Source organism: Quercus robur, chromosome 4, assembly GCF_932294415.1.
Source record: "Quercus robur chromosome 4, dhQueRobu3.1, whole genome shotgun sequence".
In the NCBI taxonomy this organism is placed as follows: Eukaryota; Viridiplantae; Streptophyta; class Magnoliopsida; order Fagales; family Fagaceae; genus Quercus; species Quercus robur.
This window is the reverse complement of record NC_065537.1, coordinates 59193662-59214300: the sequence shown is the minus strand read 5'-3', so window position 1 is coordinate 59214300 and position 20639 is coordinate 59193662. Positions and strand designations below refer to the sequence as shown.

The window sequence follows — 20639 nt, the reverse complement described above, 5'->3', positions numbered from 1 at the left end:
TATGTTTCTTCATTAAGTTTTGTCTCTCTTCTTCTTATTTTATTTTCTTAGTTTTGTTCTAAATTTTATATTAAATTGAAAAAAAGTTGAAACTTAAAGAATTGAATCGAATAAAAGTGAAATTAGATGACTAAAATGAATTAGGGTCAAACTTAGAAGGTATGTTTTGCATTTTGGTCAAGATATTATATGAGAACGAAAAATAAATAAAATTAAGTATTTTGGAAGCACTTCATTTCAAACTACTACAAATGTTATCAGACTGTCAAAATGTTAGGATGTGTTTGGTAGGAGGATTTCATAAAGAGATTATTCTACCAAATAAATTTTCCACAATACTATTTTTAATAATTATTAATAAAATATTATTACTTGGCAAAATACCCCTATTGACATCAGATAGCAGCAAGCACCGATGGTGAAGTAGCAAGCAAGTTAGACTAATCTTGTGTATCTCCCGTCAGAAATTGAATAACGATCAGTAATCATAGCATAGCAGTGTCAAAGCTGCAAGCTTTGTCACTATATATATATATATATATATATATATATAGTTAAAGCCAAAGTTTAAAGAAGTCCAATTAGATTTTAAATTAAAGTCCAATTTTGCACCAAATGTTCTATCAAATTTTTAAAATTTTATGTTAAGTGAATTATTAGGTGTAGAAATTCATGGCTTAAAAATGTGTAAATCGAAACTTTAACTTAAAGTATAATTTGAACTCAAATATGTGTGTAATTATAATTGTTTTTAAATGTATCCCGTGCATATGTACGGAGTTGTACATTAATGTGGATAATTTGGGATTTGCTAATACATACAATACAAACAATAAATAAAAATAATTCAAATGAGATAATGAACTTTAATGCGATTTGGCAATTTTCAATGCTACATCTTATGAGTGTTGCCAATCAAAATCCACATCTATGATATTTTTCAAAAGACTAAAATGCAAAACTTACTCTTTAAGTTTCTTCAGAATTCATTTCAGTCTTTTAACTTTGTTTTCATTCACTTCTCTAAGTTTCAGATTTTTTTAATTAAGACATTTCCGTCAACTTTTGTTAAAATTTTTTGAAAAAAAAAAATCTGAAAAATATTTTTCAATCATTAATTGATTTTTTAATATAAAAATTTTGAAGAAAAATATTAAAAAATAGAAAATTAACCACAACTTATAACAAAATTGATGGAAAAGCCTTAATTGAAAAAACTTGAAAGTTAGAGAACTGAAATGAATTTTGATGAAACATAAAATATGAGTTTTGCATTTTAACCTTTTCAAAATCATAAGACTGAAAATTTTTTATTTCTTCATTCTTCAAGAAAAAAGATTTATATGAGAATATGCCTGATAATATTGAGAAGGAAAGTGAGTCAAATGACTCCTCTAATCATATCATATTAGAATCCTTGCATATTTATGATATGGATTACAACATTCGACCAACTTACATAAACCTTCAAGAACAGCACAAATACAAATCAAATCAAATTCCATTACTTTAACAAACTCAACTCGCAAATTTGATACCATTATTTCTCACAATCACCAAACCTAATACATTCACTGATTCTCTCACACTCAGAGAATGAACAAACTCCCAACTTAACACATTCGTATCCTTCAATCCCAGAAGTCACCAAACCATCTTTCAGTTTCCCAACTCACCAGCTTATCTGTGCGTATTAATGTAGGAATCTTACAACCTTAAAAAATACATAGCAATAACTCAAATCTTTAACCAAGTAATTACAAGAATTTAAGGCAATTTCCAATAAATATTATACAATATTTGTGGGATATAGAAGAGGTACCTTAACAAAATTTTTGTTTCAGCTTCCGTCGGTGTTCCCTAAGAAATGTATACCTTGGTTTTTTGAGAAATCTTGTGCCGGTCTCTCCCTCCCTCTTGACAAAGTGGGCCTAGCAAAGCGCACTGGTCTATGAAAAGAAAACTAAGAGCGGTGGGCAATCCCTCTGCTGGCAACGCCTTGAGGTTCTCACAGCTGTAGATGTTCAGCGTTTCAAGCGAGGTGAGGTCGCTAATCCCTTTGAACAGGGATTTGAGATTTGGAAGCTTGCTAATACAAAGAGAAGTGAGACTGTTAGGCAGCAGCCCCTCTTCTGGAAAAAACTCCAGTTCACTGCATCCACCTTCAATCTCAAAACTAGTGAGAGACACCATTCCCTGTAAACCCCATTCCTTTTTAGGGGTAAGATTGTTGCAATCGGAAATAGATAGAGATTGTAGTTTAATGGGTAAACTGCCTTCTGAAAATTGAGAGAGCTTCGGGCAATTAGACAATTCCAAATTTTGGAGACAAGGTAGGCAGTTGTTTAACCCCCCATTAGGAAGTGATTCCAGTCTTGGGCAATCTTTGATTTCCATTTCCTTAAGAAATTCGAGAGCCACATCCTGAATTGAAAGGCACTCAAGATTCGTACAGTCCTCAATATGAAGATATTCGAGCTTGGTGAAAAAGCTTAGGGACAGAGATTTAAGAGAATCGCAACTTTTTGCAATATGTAATCGCTCAAGAACATTACTCTCAGGAAGCAGGACTATCTCTAAATTTCTACAATCAGAAATAGAAATTGAAGTTATTGCGGTAAGAGAATCACCTCCAGGAAAGGAACTGAGAGATGGACAGTTAACTATTTCCAGTCGTTTAAAACAGGAACTTCCTTCCAACAATTCCACTGCCAGGGTCTTCAAATCATCTAAACCGTGAAGCTTCATTTCTTCCAAAGTTGGGGCCGTCTGAACTGAAGCCTGGAGCTTATTACACCCAGAAATCACCAATTTTGTCAAGGACTGGAGGTTCTTAGGTAAGCTCTCAATCAATAAAGGACATCGTCGTATTTGAAGCTCCTGAAGGGAAGGGAAGAGTCCATCTTCATTTGCAGGAGGTGTCCAGTGCGTCCACTGTGGTAAGTCCTCTAACAGCAAAGTTCTCAGAGATCTGAATGGCTTGGCTCCAAAGTGGCAGTTTCCATAAAATCCAGAATCCAGCCTTTTTAAATCTTCCATATTTGAGATGTAGAGCTCTTGAAGAGAAGATAACTGCCCCAGTGGTGGCAAGAGCGTGCATTTTTTGCACCTGGTAAGACGTAGAAATACCATGTTAACGAAAGTGACATCACCTAACCAATTGGGAAACCTTGTACCGCTGTAGTTTTCAATGGTAAGTTTCTTCAAATTTTCATGAGGCTGCAGATTGTTGAGTACTTCAGTTTGTACTTTATGAATGTCAGAATTCCATTGGAAAACTAACTCTTTAAGATAATTCTTACCTTTCAAGTTGGCCTTTGAAGCATCTGTAGCATTGTCTACATATTCCAGCTTTGAGATGGAAAGTTTCCTACAAAGATGTGAAAGCTCTTCCAACTCATTGATCTTTGACCCACCATCTGTGCTCAAAACAAAATTAGACAAAACTTGGAGACCCTTTAATCTTCCAAATTCAAGTGGCATCTTTTTTAAGTTGGTTCCACTCACATCTAGATAACGTAAATTAATGAGTTCTCCAATGTTTGCTGGTAACTCGGTGAGTTTATGACAACTTGACAACAACAATGTCTGCAAATTATACAGAGGGCACTTCCAGCCAGATTTCACTGCAATTGAAGTGTGAGAAAGGTCCAAATAGCGTAAATGTACCAAACTTTTCAAGTCAGGCAGCTCAGTGATTGCTTGATAAGCAAAAGATAGCGCTCGTAAGTGTTTGGGAAATTTCAACCACAAATTACAAACTATGTTACTTAAGGCAGGGTAGTTACTCGGATTTGAAGAGCTTAGTGGAAGGAAGGTTCGCAAAGACTTCAACTCCTGAAGGTCCACGAATTTCTCAGGGCCATTAATTTGGTCCATCAAGAATGACAAATGTCGAGTCTTTTCCGAAATTCCACATGGCTTGCCATACTCAAACTTGCAGCAAAATTCTCCCGACACAAATTGAGCTAGATCATTGACAAGGTCATGCATCACAAAGCACTGATTATCACGACTCAATTGAAAAAATGACCTTGATACTAGTTCGTGAAAATAGATTACCCCAACATCCTCCATTTTGTCTTTATCCATTGGCTGCGGCAACAATTCTTCCGCCATCCACATGAGAATCAATTTTTCTTTCTCAAATTCAAAACCCTTAGGAATTATCGAACAATAAGCAAAGCATCGTTTGAGATGTGGAGGAAGATCATAATAGCTCAATAATAAAGAAGGAAGTATGCTGCTTTTATCCTTAGGTAGATCCCATATCTTACTGTTCAGTATTGCATGCCATTCCTCAGCTTCTACTTCAGGATGCAGGAGGCCCCCGAGTGTTTTTGCAGCTAAAGGCAGGCCTTTGCACTTCTTCACAATGTCCTCACCAATTCTTTTTAAGATGAGATGTTCTTCAGGGGTGCTAGACCTAAATGCATGTTTGGCAAATAATTCCCAACAAGCTTCATCTGACAAATGTGGCAGCCGATAAGTAAGAAGAGGCTTCATGGTTGATGCAACATTTTGATTACGAGTTGTCACAATAATTCTACTGCTGCAGTGTCCAGCCTTTAAGGGGCTTAACATAAAATCCCAATCAATAAAATTCCCATTCCAAATATCATCTAAAACCAGTAGAAATCTCATCCCCGTCAATACCTCCTTTAGTCTAACTTGAAGAATATTCAGATCTGTCAGATTACAAATTTTTGAAGTGACAGACTCGAAAATGATTTTGGTTACTTTATAGACATCAAATTCTTCTGAAACATGAGCCCATGCTCTTAGACTAAAATGTCCCTTAGCCCTTGAGTCATTATACAAAAGTTGAGCCAGGGTTGTCTTGCCAACCCCACCAATCCCAACTATTGCAATTACAGGGATTCTGTTTTCTGCTACAGTACCAGCAAGCAAAGATTTTAATAGCTCTTCTTTATCTTTACCTCTACCAAATACTTCAGATTCATCTACTAAAGAAGTCGAAGGTAACATAATTGGTGGTTTCCGAGCGACACTTCTTTTTAGATTGAGAAGATCAATTTTTTTGGATAAAGATTCTAGTCTTTTAACTATCTTTTCGAGCCTGGACTCTATATCTTCATTATTTGAGAGCTTGGATTTTATATCTTCATAACTTTGATGATGAGCAGAGAATTGACCTGTTACCTGATCCCAGTTGACCTTAGCGTCTTCCAACTGGCAATGCAAAGCTATAGTCTGGATCTCGCAAGAAAGATCATCAGCATCGTAGACAGCATCTTTGAGCTCGTTGACCCAGTCTTTCACCACCAGATTCGTGATCTCCGACTCCTCTGCATCACTGATCACTGCGTTAACAGTCAGCAGAACCGTTTTCAGCCTCTCCAGGAGTGTCTCATCGAAATCCGGGTTTTGGAAAAAGTTAATGATCAGGGGAACAGCCAACCTGTCCAACAGCACTTGAACCAATGGAGAAAGGCATGCCCCTCCCAGAGTCTCCAAAAGCATTTTCTCAGATTTAGAAAAGAAAGAATCCACAAAAGGATGACAAAAGATCGGAATATATAATGGAATAAAATGCGTGGAAGGAAGTCTCTGCAGTCTGCAAATTGCTTCTTGCTATACCAGGCTTTTTTTTTTTTTTTTTTTTTTTGAGAAATCTATACCAGGCTAGCGAGTCTTTCTCCTCTCTTTTTCCGGTGTGTGACAAACTGATAGAACCCACACGGACAAAGGTCTGAATTTTCTTGATCACCTTTTTTTTTTTTTAATTTTCGGTGTAGAGGATTTAAAGTGATCTTCTGCCTTTGGCTAGCGGGTTGTAGACTTTTTCTTTTTTCTTTTTTCTTTTTTAAGAAAAAAGACGGTGAACTCATTAATTTAGGGAGTTTAAATTAACCTCAACAACATGATGAATGTTTGGTGATATATCTACTATCCAGATAATTAAATTAAGTAAAGTAATTGTTCTTTTAGCAAGAGAATGAGTTCTATTATTCCGTTGACGAAGATAGGAAAAACTTAGACAAGAAAAGAAAGAGGAGAGTATTATCACATCCTGAATTAAATGTTTGTGTAAAAGCTAGAGAGGGTTCTTTGTTCATAAGATCATCTATAAATTATTAAAAGTTAAAACGTAGTATTTATTATTGTTATGTTTCAGTTAAACCACATCAGGATCATATCATCATTTATTTTCTTTTTTTCTTTTTTATTCTTAGATTTACCGGTTGACATCTATTGAGTATTTCCTTAAATTAAAGTGTTACTCTATCTTCAACTCTATCATTTGTCTCTCCATTAACCCAAACTCTTCAAATACTACTATTATATGGAATTTTAATAGACACCGATAGATTACAAACTCCTCATCTATATATAAAATAATAGGTGAAGCAGAGAGAAACTCAAATTAGAATTCCTAATTAGAGTTCTAATTTTGTGCCATGTGTCTAGATTTATCCTTCTAATTGTTCAATTCAAATCTGAAATTATAGTCTAATTTTGCTCCATCTCTTATGAAACGCTGTCGTCTCCTTTTTTTTTTTTTTTTCTTGAATAAAACGCTAGGTTCACCTCCCCCTTCTAGAAATCTACGTTTTACATTAAATGTTGTGCTATTTTTTTTTTTTTGGGCTAAATAAAACCTTTTGATATCAGACACGCCTACTTACAGGTTCACCTCCCATTCTACAATAATCAAACGGAAATTAGAAATACAGCTCCCCACAGATTCAAAACTCTCAGATTCAACACCTCCAGAACTCACACTTCGACCCCAACAACACCCACGATGACTTCTTGGAGCAAATGTTCTCTACCATCCCTTCGTGTTCTTGGCCTGACCTTAACCCCAAAACCCCGTGGGACCTCAAGCCTAGAGACCTCTCCGACAAAACGCCACCGTCTAACCTTGACAACAATGTTCCTTACCAATTCGACCATGACTCTTCCATCCTCGCTTCTAAGTTCCGTAACCACCAGATTTCCGGCGCTACTAAGCCCTCCGCCGCAGCTGTCATCATGCTCCAGTAGCAACTCTTCATGTCTTGCGGTGCCAGCGTCGGAGCCAGTGAGTCTGGTCTGATACAGATGCCGCTTTCTTTGGGTGCCTCCGACGATGTCGTTGATGGGTCATCGTCTTGCAAGTCTCCCAATACGGTGAGTTTTCGAGTTTTGAGTTTGACTTTACAGTAACCTTTTGTGCTTTGAGTGGTATTAATATAAATAGTGGTGAATTATGAGGGTGTTTTTGTTTAATTTACCAGGGATCAATGATGAATGCTTTTCAGCTGTGACTATTCTTATTTAATATTTTATGGTTATTCGTATTTTTTTTATTTCGAGTATTTTGGATTTATATCTGTCAATTTCTTTCTCTACAGAGATGAGGTGGGTTCTTTCTAAAATCCTTGACAGCTCTTTCTCTCTTTGTCAATGGCAGACAAGAAATTAGGGTTCTTCACTATAAAAGAAGAGGATTATGGAGGCATAAAGAGAGGGGAGGCACGTACTACTACAGAAAGAAGGAGCACCAAAGGGTAAGACCTTTCTTTTATTTAGTTGCTTTTCTGAAATTTAATAATTTGTTAAGATAGAGAGAGGCTGGAACCACTACCGGTGAGTTTTTATCTTCGATTTAAGTTTGTTTATTAATTGTGATTAGGTTTTGATATTTTGTTTGGATTGGTTTCGATTTTGGTATTCAAATTAAGTCTTTCTCTTCGCTTTTCAGTTTGACATTTTGATCAGCACGCCCTCAAGTTCAGCCAGGTACCAATTTCGAATCAATCAGATTCCAGATCGCTTAGATCTATTTTGATTCTTTTGTTTTTGTCTTTTGTTTTTGTTTTTGTCGGATCTAGAGTTTATCATCTGCTTTTTGGATGAATATATTACTTTTGTTTATTCGTGGTGTTAGTTCTCTACTTTGAATGTTCCGATTTCAATGTATTTCTCCCTCAATTGTTCACATTCTAGATTTCGGAATTGGAATGATTGTGTTACTCGCTAATGGTGAAATAAGCCACATCACTTCCCAATGAAAACTTCAAAGTCACTGTAACTGATTATATGCTTTCAATTTTTTCAATTTGGTTCTAGATTTGGATTCAAAAATTAGGGCTAAGGAAATCAGGTTTTAATATGTGACTATTCTTTTTTTAATTTTTTCGGTAATAGATTTTTTTCAATCCGTCTATTTTGGAATTAAATCATTCAAATTTTGATATGTGACTATTTTATTTGATATTTTTAGTAATGGGTTTGTTTAAATTCGTCTCTTTTGGATGTAAAACGTTCAATTTCTTTCTCAGCAGAGATGAAGTGGAATCTTTCTTCAATCTGGAGTCTCTAATTTCATCAAAGCAAAGGTACCAATTTTTTTTCCTAATATTCTCCTAACTATACCTCTCTTACATGTTCTATTATTAGTAAGGGGGATTGAAATTGTGGGATTTTGAAATCTGAAAATATTTTGTTATTTTGTTTATACATTGTAGATTTTAGACGATATTTTTTTAAAAGATACTTTTTAAGTCATGATTTTGTTATTTTTGATGTTGGGTTTTTCTAGGTTTTGCATGTTTTAAATTCTTAAATCTGAAAGAATGATGTTCTTTGTACAAAATTAATTGCTTTGTATGTTATGGTAGAGAATAATTTTCTCAGAGATTTACTTATCAAAAAAAGATAATTTTTTCAAGGATAGTATGATTTATGTTTGGGTATTTGGTTGGATTTAGGCATTTGGGTTAGATTTGGTTTTGATTCAGGTATTTGGGTTAGAAAATTAGAATTTGTTTAGTATTTGTTTTTGTTTTGGATATTAGGAATTGAATTGGTTTTGGGGCTGTTCTGTAACTAAGTTTACAATCTGCATAGTGAGGGGACGAAAGAATTCAAAGCGCGGCCAATGTTGCCAATCATATCTTCTTTGCTGGATACCGCTTCTCTGTCTACAATAATCTGTCACTAAACATGTATTTATACTTTTATGTCTTTCTTATAAGAGTTAATCTGTACTTTTTCCTATTTATTTATAGGACATTTATTGGATGTTTCTTTACATATATCTTTTTTTAATTTTTTTTAAATATAGTTGCTTAAGTTTATATTGCCATGATCAACACAAAGATTAATTAATCTTTCAGATGACTCTTGGAAGTAGTGAATCCAACTCTTAATATTTGTGTTTCTCCTCAAGAAATCTAAACATGTGCACATTCTCAAGGATTGATTCATTTATCTACAACATTGCCCAGTTTTGAAACTCACAGATATATGACAAAAATAAGGATAAAGTAGAGTGTTTGGTGATAGATGATTTTATATAGTTCTTGAAAAAAAAATTTTAGTTCCATTGAGTTGAGTCTTTTAATAGGATGAAAAATGAAATAGTTGGGTATATTTCTAATCAATTAGCTATAGGAAAGCAAATTTGATTAATTCTTTCCAGTTTAATTCTTTCATATAACTTTTAATTTTACTTCCATTGCTTCAGCCTTTCCCAGGAATTAAGGCTGTGATGACATGTAAGGAAAATTGCCCACTTAAAAACCTTCCACGCTTACAATTTGAAAGTTACAAAACACCGCATGTTGCACCATTTGAGGCTTTAAGTTTTAAGTGTTTATTGTGCAACCTACAAAGTTTAAAACAGAAAACACAGATTAAAAGAGAGAGAGAGAGAGAGTGTTTGATAAACATAGAGAGAATGAGTCTATTAGGCACAGAGAGTGAAGAGAGAAAAAAAACTGAGAAATCTGCCCCTAATTGCGTCAAGCGACAGTCCATGCCTCTGCCATCGTCAAACCCATTCCCTCCACCAGTATAGTCTCTGTTTTTTGGTTTTTTACTTTTATTTTTATTTTTTAATTTGGGGTCAAATCTGATTTAGGTCGGGGTATTTTGACTGGATTGGATTGCATTAAGTTTTTTGGCTTAGATTTGGTTTTGAATAAGGAATTTGGGTTATGAATGGTTTTTAATATCCATTATTTGTGTTGGATTTGGTTTTCCTTTCGGATAATTGGGTTCAATTTGTTTTGAGTATATCTCTACACTTTAAAGCTTTCATTTTACTTATTCTATTTTAAATTTTTTGTTGAAACATTTTTTCCCTTTATAATTTCGTTTCCCATGTTTCTTTTCTAGCGTTGTTATCAAGTTTTTCTAGCACATACTTCTGTGTATTAGATTTTTTCCCCATATAGTTCCCATATCACAATGATTGTGTCAATTTTATTTTTAAATTGTATTTCATTGGTATACACACACTTTGTAATGTAGAATGAGATTGACCATATTTGATCAATAGGGCTAAGATTGCAGACTTTGCATTTGAATTAAATTTTCATTCCTATTTATTGATAACAGATGAAAACAAATACATATAAGACAGCCCTGAAATCCAAATATAGAGGAAACAAGAAGCTGAAAACAGAAAGAACAAGAAGCTGAATACAGTAGAGAAGTACAGAGCAATAGGTACGCGCAGAGAAATTCAGAGTAACAAGTATGCAGATTGCAAAAAATGCAGACCAACAAGTGCAGAGAAATACAGACTATGACAAATATTTTTAGATGTCAAATATTTGAGCTTCAAGTCCCAATATTTATTTATTTCAAATATTTGTTTAATGATGTACTCCACCTGTTTTTTAAAAGAATAGAATCAGTAAATTTTTCAGAAAATGTTGTTTCTTTTGAGATATGAGTTTAACAATATGAACAATTTGAAGAACCCTTTACTCTTTCGCTATGGAATTGTTGTTTTAAATTTTAACGTGTTATCCTTTCTTATTTATCCATTCATATGCATTTAGTTCCTTGCTCTTTTCATGTTTGATGTATCTTAATTTGTTATAATATTTTGCTATCTTGGAGGGTTAGTCATGTTGTTCAAGTGTTTTCCACTAGAGTCACTAAAGTACATTCTCATGTTTGTAAGATTTCAATTTAATTTTTCAAAAGAATTTTAAAAATCTTTCACTGGGTGAATTTCTAAATGCTGCTCAATGACACTCTGTGTTTGTAAGGGCATTCAAAAATCAAACAAAGAGGTACTTAAGAAGATTTTTGAAAGCGTGAGAAGGATAGAAAAAAATCAGGTAATTTTAAATGTAACTAATTCACATTGACAGAATTAGAAATTTCTTCTGTACTCATTGCACCTTACAACTTTCTCAAACTTACATGATGCATGTCTTTGAATTATTTTAATTTATGCATTTATTATATTTGAATTTGGTGATTATTCCTCTACAAAATTAATTCTAATATAGATAATTTTTTGATCAATTAGTGTTAGGATATGAACGTTTTTTGGGTAAAATGGGTTATCCAGATTTAATATTGATCATCTTTGCTTTCTAATTTATAAATGTTGAATTATCAGTTTGAATTGGTACTAAATTCTTTCTAAGTGTGTCGAATAATTTTGACCGACATTGTGATTTTATGTAGCACTTAGAGAACTTGAATACTTTCACACTAAGTATCACCAAAGTACCGACCTATGATTTCATGGTACTTTGGAAAGCTGTGGTATTATGCAACAACCTGATTTAGCTATTCAAGGGTCATTTTTTCTTATTTTACAGTTTTCTTTTCATATTGAATAGTAAATCTAATTGGTATGAAATTTGACACGCGTGTTAAGAACATAAAGAATATGCAATGCAACAGTTCAATTTTCAAATATGTAATTATGTTAATTTTTTAGTAGGAGTTGTAGACATTGGTTATAAGCGAGTTTGTAGTCAAACTTTTTGCGTTGTACTATATTTATTTTAAAATATTATGAAAAAGGTTCTTGCAAACGTGAAGATGATTTTACACTTTGTTTTATGGTGGCCTATTGCTTCAACAATTACATGTTGGTGCACACACATGTTTAAAAAAAATTGACTTATGTGGGTGTGTAACCATTAACCAATGTATATTGAAGACTGAATTATATAATAGATTGAAGCATGTGATTATCAAAGGCAATTGCAAATATTCTAAACTAATTTTTGTTACTAATTTTTTTTGCTTTATAATTTACATGTATAAATATAACCAAGCTAAAATATTACTTTTACTTTTGTGTGTATAAATATAACCAAGCTATCTTAGAATTTTTATCATATCATGTTTATTTTTACTTTGTTTTTCTTATTTATTGGATTTTCCTTGGTCAAGATTGAACTTGCATAATGTAAGCTTATCTAGGTTTAGGAATATTTTTTACATTGGCTGATGATATTTAATTTATGTTTAGCCGATGAAGAAATTATGAGATTAAACGCAATGTTCAAAGGCATGGTTGTTAACAACTTTGGACCTACAAGATTTAGAGATGAAGCAGGAAGTCATTAAGCAAGGAATAAAGTATTTGAAAGATTTTAATAAGTAGAACTTCTTTTTTATTTTAACTAGTCGCTAACCCGTGCGATGCACGGGAAAACTATTAGAAAATAATAAAGCATTCATATATTAAAAGACAATTTAAGTTTATGTGTGCTTGCAAGGGATACATACCTAAATAGTTCTTGCGGTAGAAATAAAAGGTTTATCTTTGAGATAAAGAACTGATGTAAACAAACTAACCTTACATAAAAATAAATAAATAAATAAATAAAAACATAAAACTTATGTCACGGGAAATTCAGCCACATAGTAGTAATATATAAATCTCTTAAAACCTAAACCTAAACCTAAACCTAAACGTAAGGACTAAATATTTATGCGCCTTCTCTTGCTTTCCTGATGTATTTGGTTAAAGACATAAAACTGATGTCACGGGAAATTTAGCCACATAGTAGTAATATATAAATCTCTTAAAACCTAAACCTAAACCTAAACCTAAACGTAAGGACTAAATATATAAACAAACTAACCTTACAAAAGCTGAACTTTATAAGCTAAAATCTATACCGTGAGTTGTAGATCTTGAATGCTATACCGTGCGTTTAGGGCTTCCTACATCTGGAGAGAGAGAGAGTTTGCAGAAACCAAAGAAAATCTCTCTATAGCTTAAGAAACACAATATAATAAAATCAAAGAGATAAAATTTTCAGAGGACAAAATATTATAGATAATTTAAAAGAATTTTGGTTTAATTCTTGAACACCGCAACTCCATAAAATTCATACTAATAATAATATTTTATGATAGCGCAGTTAGAATTTTGGTTTAATTCTTGAACATTGAATTGGAAATTGATTATATGAGTATTCAATGGTGAACAAAGTACTATGTATTAATTAATATATAAACAAAACTAACCTTACAAAAGCTGAACTTTATAAGCTAAAATCTATACTGTGCATTGTAGATCTTGAATGCTTTAGGGCTTCCTACGTCTGGAGAGAGAGAGAGTTTGTAGAAACCGTGGCTTTATATTTCTTAACTTAAGAAAGGGGTAAGGTTGCTAGGGTTTTGAGGAGTTATAATTTTTATTTATTTTTTATTTTTTAAATATTGTGCTGACGTGGAAAATTGTGGTGCCAGCAAAGGCTTCCGTTTTATATATATATATATATATATAGATTAATTATTATTTTTGAACAAATGCATTTCTTTATTTCTATTAATTATATGTATTGTTGTATTATGAGCAAGTCCAAGGACGAGGCTTTAGGCCTTATTCTTTTGGAGTAACCAAATTTCATAATTAATTGTTTTGTTTTGATGCTAAGCAAAAAAGTGAAGTTACCATGTCAGCTTTTCTGCTTATATAAATTGATAGTTTTGTTTGATTGAACTTGGATCATTTGAAGGGTTTTTTTTTTTTTTTTTTTTTTTTTTACAGTTTTCTTTATTGGGATGTGTTATAATTCAAACTTAATGTATATTTCCCATTATCTCCGTTTTTATTTTTCACTATTTCAGTGCTGTGTATGTGCTATACTCAATTTTCTTTACTAAATTTGCTGTGAAAAAAATGATTTGACTTAATTTCGATTCAATTTATTTTCCATTTTTATAATTATTCAATATTTGCTGTGAAGTGTCATAGTGTTCGGGTTTTTTCCCCCGTTTCCCCCGTTAATTTACATGTAAGGGTTTGCTGTAGCTTGAGCCACATTGTCTAAGGAAGTTAAAACACTTTAGTGAGAGTTATGTTTTGTTTATGTGTCCGTATGTATGTTTTATTCTTTGGTTGATTTATTAATTATTTCCCTTGATGTGCTATATCATAATAGGTTGTTGGTGGTTCCATTTTCATCATGATCGGAAGATGAAGATGGAGATTACCTTTATCAATGATAGAAATTACCCTAATACCTGCTGTGTCTTCGTCATTATCACAAGATGTAGATAGACTCTTTTTTTTCCTTCCCAAACCTCATCTTGCTTGACAAACCTTATATTTATCTATTTGTACCATATATATTTATCTTACATTTTAAATTGATTCTATAATTCATTATAACATTTGTATATGTTTTTTGATTTCTTATGTATATAATTTTTATGTTAGGTTGTTCTATACAGCTTTTTTAGAATTGTTATAAAACATTGTTTCCGTAATTAAAGTTTTAATTCAAAATCCCTTTGAATATGCTTATGATGACTCCCTTTGTACTCCTACTGATGGTAACATTGATTTTCGGACAGTATATGGGGTTCCAGCAGGAAGGGCATAAGATATAACCAGAGATTTGAGTTTTTCATTTGCTAGAGACTCTGCTTTGAGTTTGCTGGCAAGAAAAAGGGAAGGGGTAGCCATGGTTCATGGGGTTTTGGATGGTTCACTGACTACATTGTTCAGTTCCAAAGCCAAAGGAGTTGATGGATTTAGCAATTTTTGGAGAAGATTAATATGAACTAATTGTATTTGATTGATGACAGTATTAACTTCATTATTATTCATATTTCTTTTTCATCATGTGGTTTAGTGGCTTCATGAAAGTACAAATTTAAAAAAATCATGAATCTAAATATTTATGAGGATTGAAAAAATTAACTTAGGGAAAACAGTTTGTTTCCCACTGCTTTAAGTTTTACATTTAGTTTGCTTTAAAAAGGTCCAATAGCATCACTTAAATAATAAAATGCAATATATATTTTTATTGTTTTATCTAATTCTATCCTCCTTGTGATAAACCCAAAAAGACAAAAAAGAAATTGACCAATAGTATCACTATAATTAATCATTCCCATGTGGTAATACCAAAATACAATATATACGTGTTTATTAATATAAAATATATATATACTGCTAAGTTTTGTTAATGAAATTTTCTGGTTAATAATATGAATTTAGACTTAACTGCGCCTTTTAAACATGAATAAACTCATGATTAAGAATATATCCATTCCCGTGCGATAGCACGGGCTACATACTAGTATCATTTATTCATTGTAACTTCTTCAATTTTTTTAGCATGTGTCAACATTATGCAATATAAGTTCACCATTATAATTAATATCCACTATAAACTTAAATACTTCATTAATTTATATTTTTCCTTTTCTTTTTTCCCTTAGATCTTTTTTAAGTAACCCAAAAGTCATGTTGTACCATAATTACTAAATTACCCCTAACAAAATCAATTCTTTCCTAAGAAAGAAAAAAAACACTCTTTCCTTTTTCTTTTTCTTCTTTTTGTTTTAAAAACTTCATCATTTAAAAATTAAAAAATATTTTAACCATTATTTTTATAATTAATTTTCTAACATTTCTCCCTCCCTTATAACTTTTCATCTCCCCACTACGTTCTACCTTAATATCACTCTTTTTCTATCATTTTATCTTCCTTTATTTTGACTCTTCTTATTCTCATCATTTTCCTATAAATTTTCCATTTTCTCTTCCATTCTATACATAATTTTCTCACACAAAATGGTTACCTCTCTCTCTCTCTCTCAATTTGTTTTTCATTTTTTGTTATTTTATTTTAATTTTATTGCATCCATACTTTAGGTTTTGATTAATTTTTGTGTTAATTAAAATTCTACTTTGGACTGTTGTGATTTAGTTTTGTGTTTTTAGTTGTTTTAGTGAGAGATGAATCTTGTCTTTAGAAATGGCATTATGAAACAAGAACATGGGTGGAAGGAATATAATCAAATGCCATATAATATGGTGTAAGAACTAATGTATCTTCCATTGCTAAATTATGTGGTCCTTGATGGACTGGCCATAGATTTGACTATTAAAGATTTTTCTTTTGTTCAATGACTCCATTTGAGTCAAGACCTGATACATATGTGCAATCTTAATCATAATAAAATGAGCTGCGTGTGCCTTCTCTCCCTCTGCCATGTTTACTCATGGAGAGGCCATTTATTTACCATTACTCATTGATAGTTTATTTTTGTCTCATGAGGCTACCACTATAAAGAGCATCCCCTTAAGCTCTAGACAAACCAATGATATTGCCCATGGTCCAACATTGAATTGAGGTATGTCGTACATTCTTAAGAGTGCATATCTTATTTTTTAACCATTATTTTTATTCACCCTAAAAAAATCATTATTTTTATTATTAATTTTCCTATATCTCTCCATTCCTTTTACTTTTTTATCTCCCCACTACTTTCTATCTTAATATCACTATTTTTCTATCATTTTATCTTCTTTTATTTTGATTCTTCTTATTCTCATCATCTCACTATAAATTTGACATTTTCTCTTCCATTCTATGCATGATTTTCTCACACAAAAATGTTACATCCATCTCTCTCTCTCTTTGTTTTTCATTTTTGTTTATTTTTATTGCATTGGTATTTTAGATTAATGAGTTTTTGTGTTAATTAGAGTTCTACTTTGGGTTGTTGTGATTTAGTTTTGTGTTTTAAGTTGTTATCTTTTTTATTATCTTTGATTGTTATGCATGATCCTACTACTGTGAGAGACTGGGAAAACTTTCATGGTGCTCTCAAAAAGAGATTTGAGTGCTTTAAGGGCACCTCTCTTTTGGGTAGTGGTGTGGAGTCACCACTTTTTTTTTTTTTTTTATAAGAAAAAATAAGAAAAAATTAATACAATTACATGTTCAAAATACTTCAAATGTCATTGATTGAATAAAAAGTACAATTTTGGTAAATTAACCTTACAAGGCTTTGGTCCTAGTTACAATCTATGCAAAAGAATTCAAAGCTTTGGTCCTAGTTACAATCTACCAAAATTAAAGATAAAACACTAGTCTACCTATCCAAAATTCTCAGTTCAAGGGGCTAGGTTACAAAATGGAAAGTTGTTAGGTACTCATTCCGCCCAGACAGAGTCTGGTCTTCTAGAATCTAATGACCACTATACCCTTTTTGTATGATGTTGAATGATAGGTTGTAACACACATGATAGACACTTGACAAAAACTAATTTAAATAAATTTGCCTTATGAATAAAAATGTCCTCTTTTTAAATAAAAATCAAATCTGTTGTTTGTAAAGTTTAAAAAAAAAAAAAGATTTTATCAAGAAAAATCAGATCTATTGTTTCAAAATCTGCAATTTTATAAAAAAGAAAACTTTCAAAAAAGTTTTCAGATTTGTATTTAATGAAAATACAGATCTGTTTTGAGATCAGAAAAAAATTAGATCTGTATTTAATGAAAATACGGAACAATTGTGAGATCAGAAAAAAAAAAATTTAGATATGTATTTAATGGAAATACAAATCAGTTTTGAGATCATAAAAAAATCAGATTTGTATTTAATGAAAATACAGATCAGTTTTGAGATTAGGAAAAAAATCAGATCTGTATTTAATGAAAATACAGATCAGTTTTGAGATCAGGAAAAAAATCAGATTTGTATTAAATGAAAATACAGATCAGATTTGAGTTTTTATAAAAAAAGGCTTTGATGAACATTAGCAAATTTTGAAATCAAGGAAAAAGAATTAAAACAAACAATCAATTAAAGAACATGTCAAAGAAAATTCCATCAAAGTATCTAAGCATGGCAATTATGCATTAAGAACAAGGCACAAAAAAACATATTAACCGCATTCATGCAACGAACAATGACATACTAATTAATGAAAAAGAAAAGAAAAACAGAAGAAAGAACTAAATACCTCTTTCTCGAGCGTGCTCTTCAAATGAAAGAATATTTTAGAAATCAAAGAAGTTTATTCACTTCTTTGAGTTCTAATATACTTTACTTACAAAAAAGAAGTTCCTAAAGCAAAAGCCTCCAAAGCATCTTTAACATAAGGGGAGCAGAGAAGTCAGAAAGGAAGAGCCCTTAATTTTGATTTTTTTTCCTCTATTTATAGAAGTTGGGATGCTTGAAAAATAAGCTGAATGAGGCCATATATGAATTGGAATGCGTCCTTATCTCTAAAAAGTCAAAAAAGATAGGCTTTATCTTAATCAGGAAGCACCCGGGCGGGGTCAAGTGTTTGGGCCAATCGGTACTTCAACCCTGCTTTCAAGTTATGGATCGATTTGGACTCAATTTTTAAGGATTTTTTAGCCGGGAATTGCACCTAGACGTGTTTTTGATTCGTATTCTAAAAATTAATCCCTTTTCCTTGATATTTAGGTCTTTAAAGTGATACTTATTTTGTATATAAATATTTTAAAAAGACTTGATTATCCATAACATTTTTGTTATCTGATTATCCACTTTATTCTCATGCAAGTAGGCTTATTTTTTACACTAACAACCAATAATAAAATTATTTAATTAATTTAATTGTTTAATTAATTTTAATTTTTTAACCAATTAGAATTAATTTGAATTAATCATGCATGATCGGTTACACCTAAACAAAATGCATGCAGACCGTGAAAACTTGATCTTGTGATATCTTTCAATCTGATGATCCAATTTGGGAATTAGTTATACCGTTGCGATTGTTAGAATCTCAAGATCATTTTTATAATATGCAATGAATGAATTAATGCATGTAATACAACTCTAAATTTTGGGTATATGAATAGTCATTTTAGTCATATCCCAAGATTAAATTGTGGGTGCAAAATCAAGTGTTTACAGAATGCCCCTTATTGATAGAGCTTGTAATGCAAATGTCAATGTAAAACAAAGACACTGATTTTAGCAGTCATGATTTAATCGAGGTTGACTTTTCAAAAATTACCTAGCCCTAGAACCTAAAACCTTGGAACGTAGAACTAGCGTGTTTGCTGTTTTGAAAAATGAAAATTGTGAATACTTGACCTAATTGACAATTGATAAACTTGAATTAAATCTTGAAATCTGAGGTGATTGAGAGGCTTCTCTATCTTAGTCTAAATCTGGGAGCGACCAAAGGGCTTCTCTACATTGATTTGAATGGGAGGTAACCAAGAGACTTCTCTATCTTGGAACTTGGGACGATTGAGAGGCTTCTCTATCTCAATCTTGAATTGTGGTGACCAAGGGGCTTCTCTACCTTGATTTGAATGGAAGGTAACCAAGAGGCTTCTCTATCTTGGAACCTAGAGCGATTGAAAGGCTTCTCTATCTCAATCTTGAATTGTGGTGACCAAGGGGCTTCTCTACCTTGATTTGAATGGAAGGTAACCAAGAAGAGCCTTCTCTATCTTGGAACTTGGGGCAATTCAAAGGCTTCTCTATCTCAATCTTCAATTACGGCAACCAAGGGACTTTTCTACCTCGATCTGAATGGAAGGTAACCAAAAGGCTTCTTTATCTTGGAACTTGGAGTGATTAGGAGACTTTTCTATCTCAATCTTGAATTGTGGCGACCAAGGGGCTTCTCTACCTTGATTTGAATTGAAGGTAACCAAGAGGATTCTCTATCTTGGAACCTGAGATGATTAAGAGGCTTCTTTATCTCAATCTTGAATTGTGGTGACCAAGGGGCTTCTCTACCTTGATTTGAATGGAAGGTAACCAAAAGGCTTCTCTTTATTAGAACTCTCTTATGTCTAGACTTAGGTAGTATTATAAGCTTGCACTATTTGTGGAGTCTGAGGGATATTGGCTAAATAAAAAATTATGATTGGGGTGGCATGGCTTATGCAACCGTTTTGCACTTCATGACTCAACTTTCTCAACATAAGCTCTCAAGTTCAAGAGGTGCACCATTCGTTTGGCAAGTGAGGTTTTGAATTCTTGGCTATGTATGTGTTTTGGAAAGTCATGTTGGTTGTTGTGCTGTTGATGATGTATGTTGATCTTTTTTAGATCTGGATGTATGAATACTTTGGGGTTGGTCCTCAAGTTTTGGAAGATGTTGTTGACATGTATCCTAGGTTTTTTCGTTGGCTGTCTAAGTATCGTTTGTCAACGCCTTCCAAGCATTCTTTGCAAGTTTGGTTTATGGTGATTGATAACTTGACTAGCAATGATGTGAGTTTTGATGGGAAATTAGACCCCGGTTGATAAAATTAACAAGTTTTAAAATCAAGTTGTTAATTAGATTTATTATCAATAAAACTTGTTAAAACAAACAAACATCAATATCATGTCAAAATCATGCAGCGGAAAAATAAATAAGACAAGATATGATAACCCAGGAAAACCAATGAAACAAACTAATTTCACAGTAAAAAACCTGGGGGAAACCTTTCCCAAAAAGCAATCCACTATAGTAAAGAGAAGTTTCAGATCTAGTACAAAACCTTTGTCCCTAGACTCTACAATCCTCGTAGATGAACTTACAACAAAAACCTTCTACCGCTTCAGAACCTCTGAACTCTTCAATATATGAATGCCACCCTTTGATGCACGAATCCTAGTACATGACTACC

General features: G+C 32.4%; 1 protein-coding gene across 3 annotated transcripts; it reads right to left on the bottom strand.

Annotated features, from left to right (window-relative positions):
• Positions 1-1364: 1364 nt before the first annotated feature.
• On the bottom strand, positions 1365-5731 carry LOC126723152 (putative disease resistance RPP13-like protein 1). Of its 3 annotated transcripts, none has more exons than XM_050426443.1 (2): positions 1823-5731; positions 1365-1714 (listed from the first exon to the last, which is right to left on the bottom strand). In XM_050426443.1, exon 1 carries the CDS (start codon positions 5482-5484, stop codon positions 1861-1863), a length of 3624 nt encoding a protein of 1207 aa, XP_050282400.1. In that variant the 5' UTR covers positions 5485-5731; the 3' UTR covers positions 1365-1714; positions 1823-1860. The 3 variants fall into 3 exon arrangements, with proteins under 3 accessions (XP_050282400.1, XP_050282402.1, XP_050282403.1); XM_050426445.1 differs by having other exon boundaries at positions 1365-1684; XM_050426446.1 differs by lacking the exon at positions 1365-1714 and having other exon boundaries at positions 2889-3109; positions 3303-5731.
• Between the last annotated feature and the right edge of the window lie 14908 nt (positions 5732-20639).

What these genes read in the sequence shown, in the direction of transcription:
- LOC126723152 (XM_050426443.1), bottom strand. Translation starts at nt 5,484, where the DNA reads ATGCTTTTGGAGACTCTGGGAGGGGCATGCCTTTCTCCATTGGTTCAA.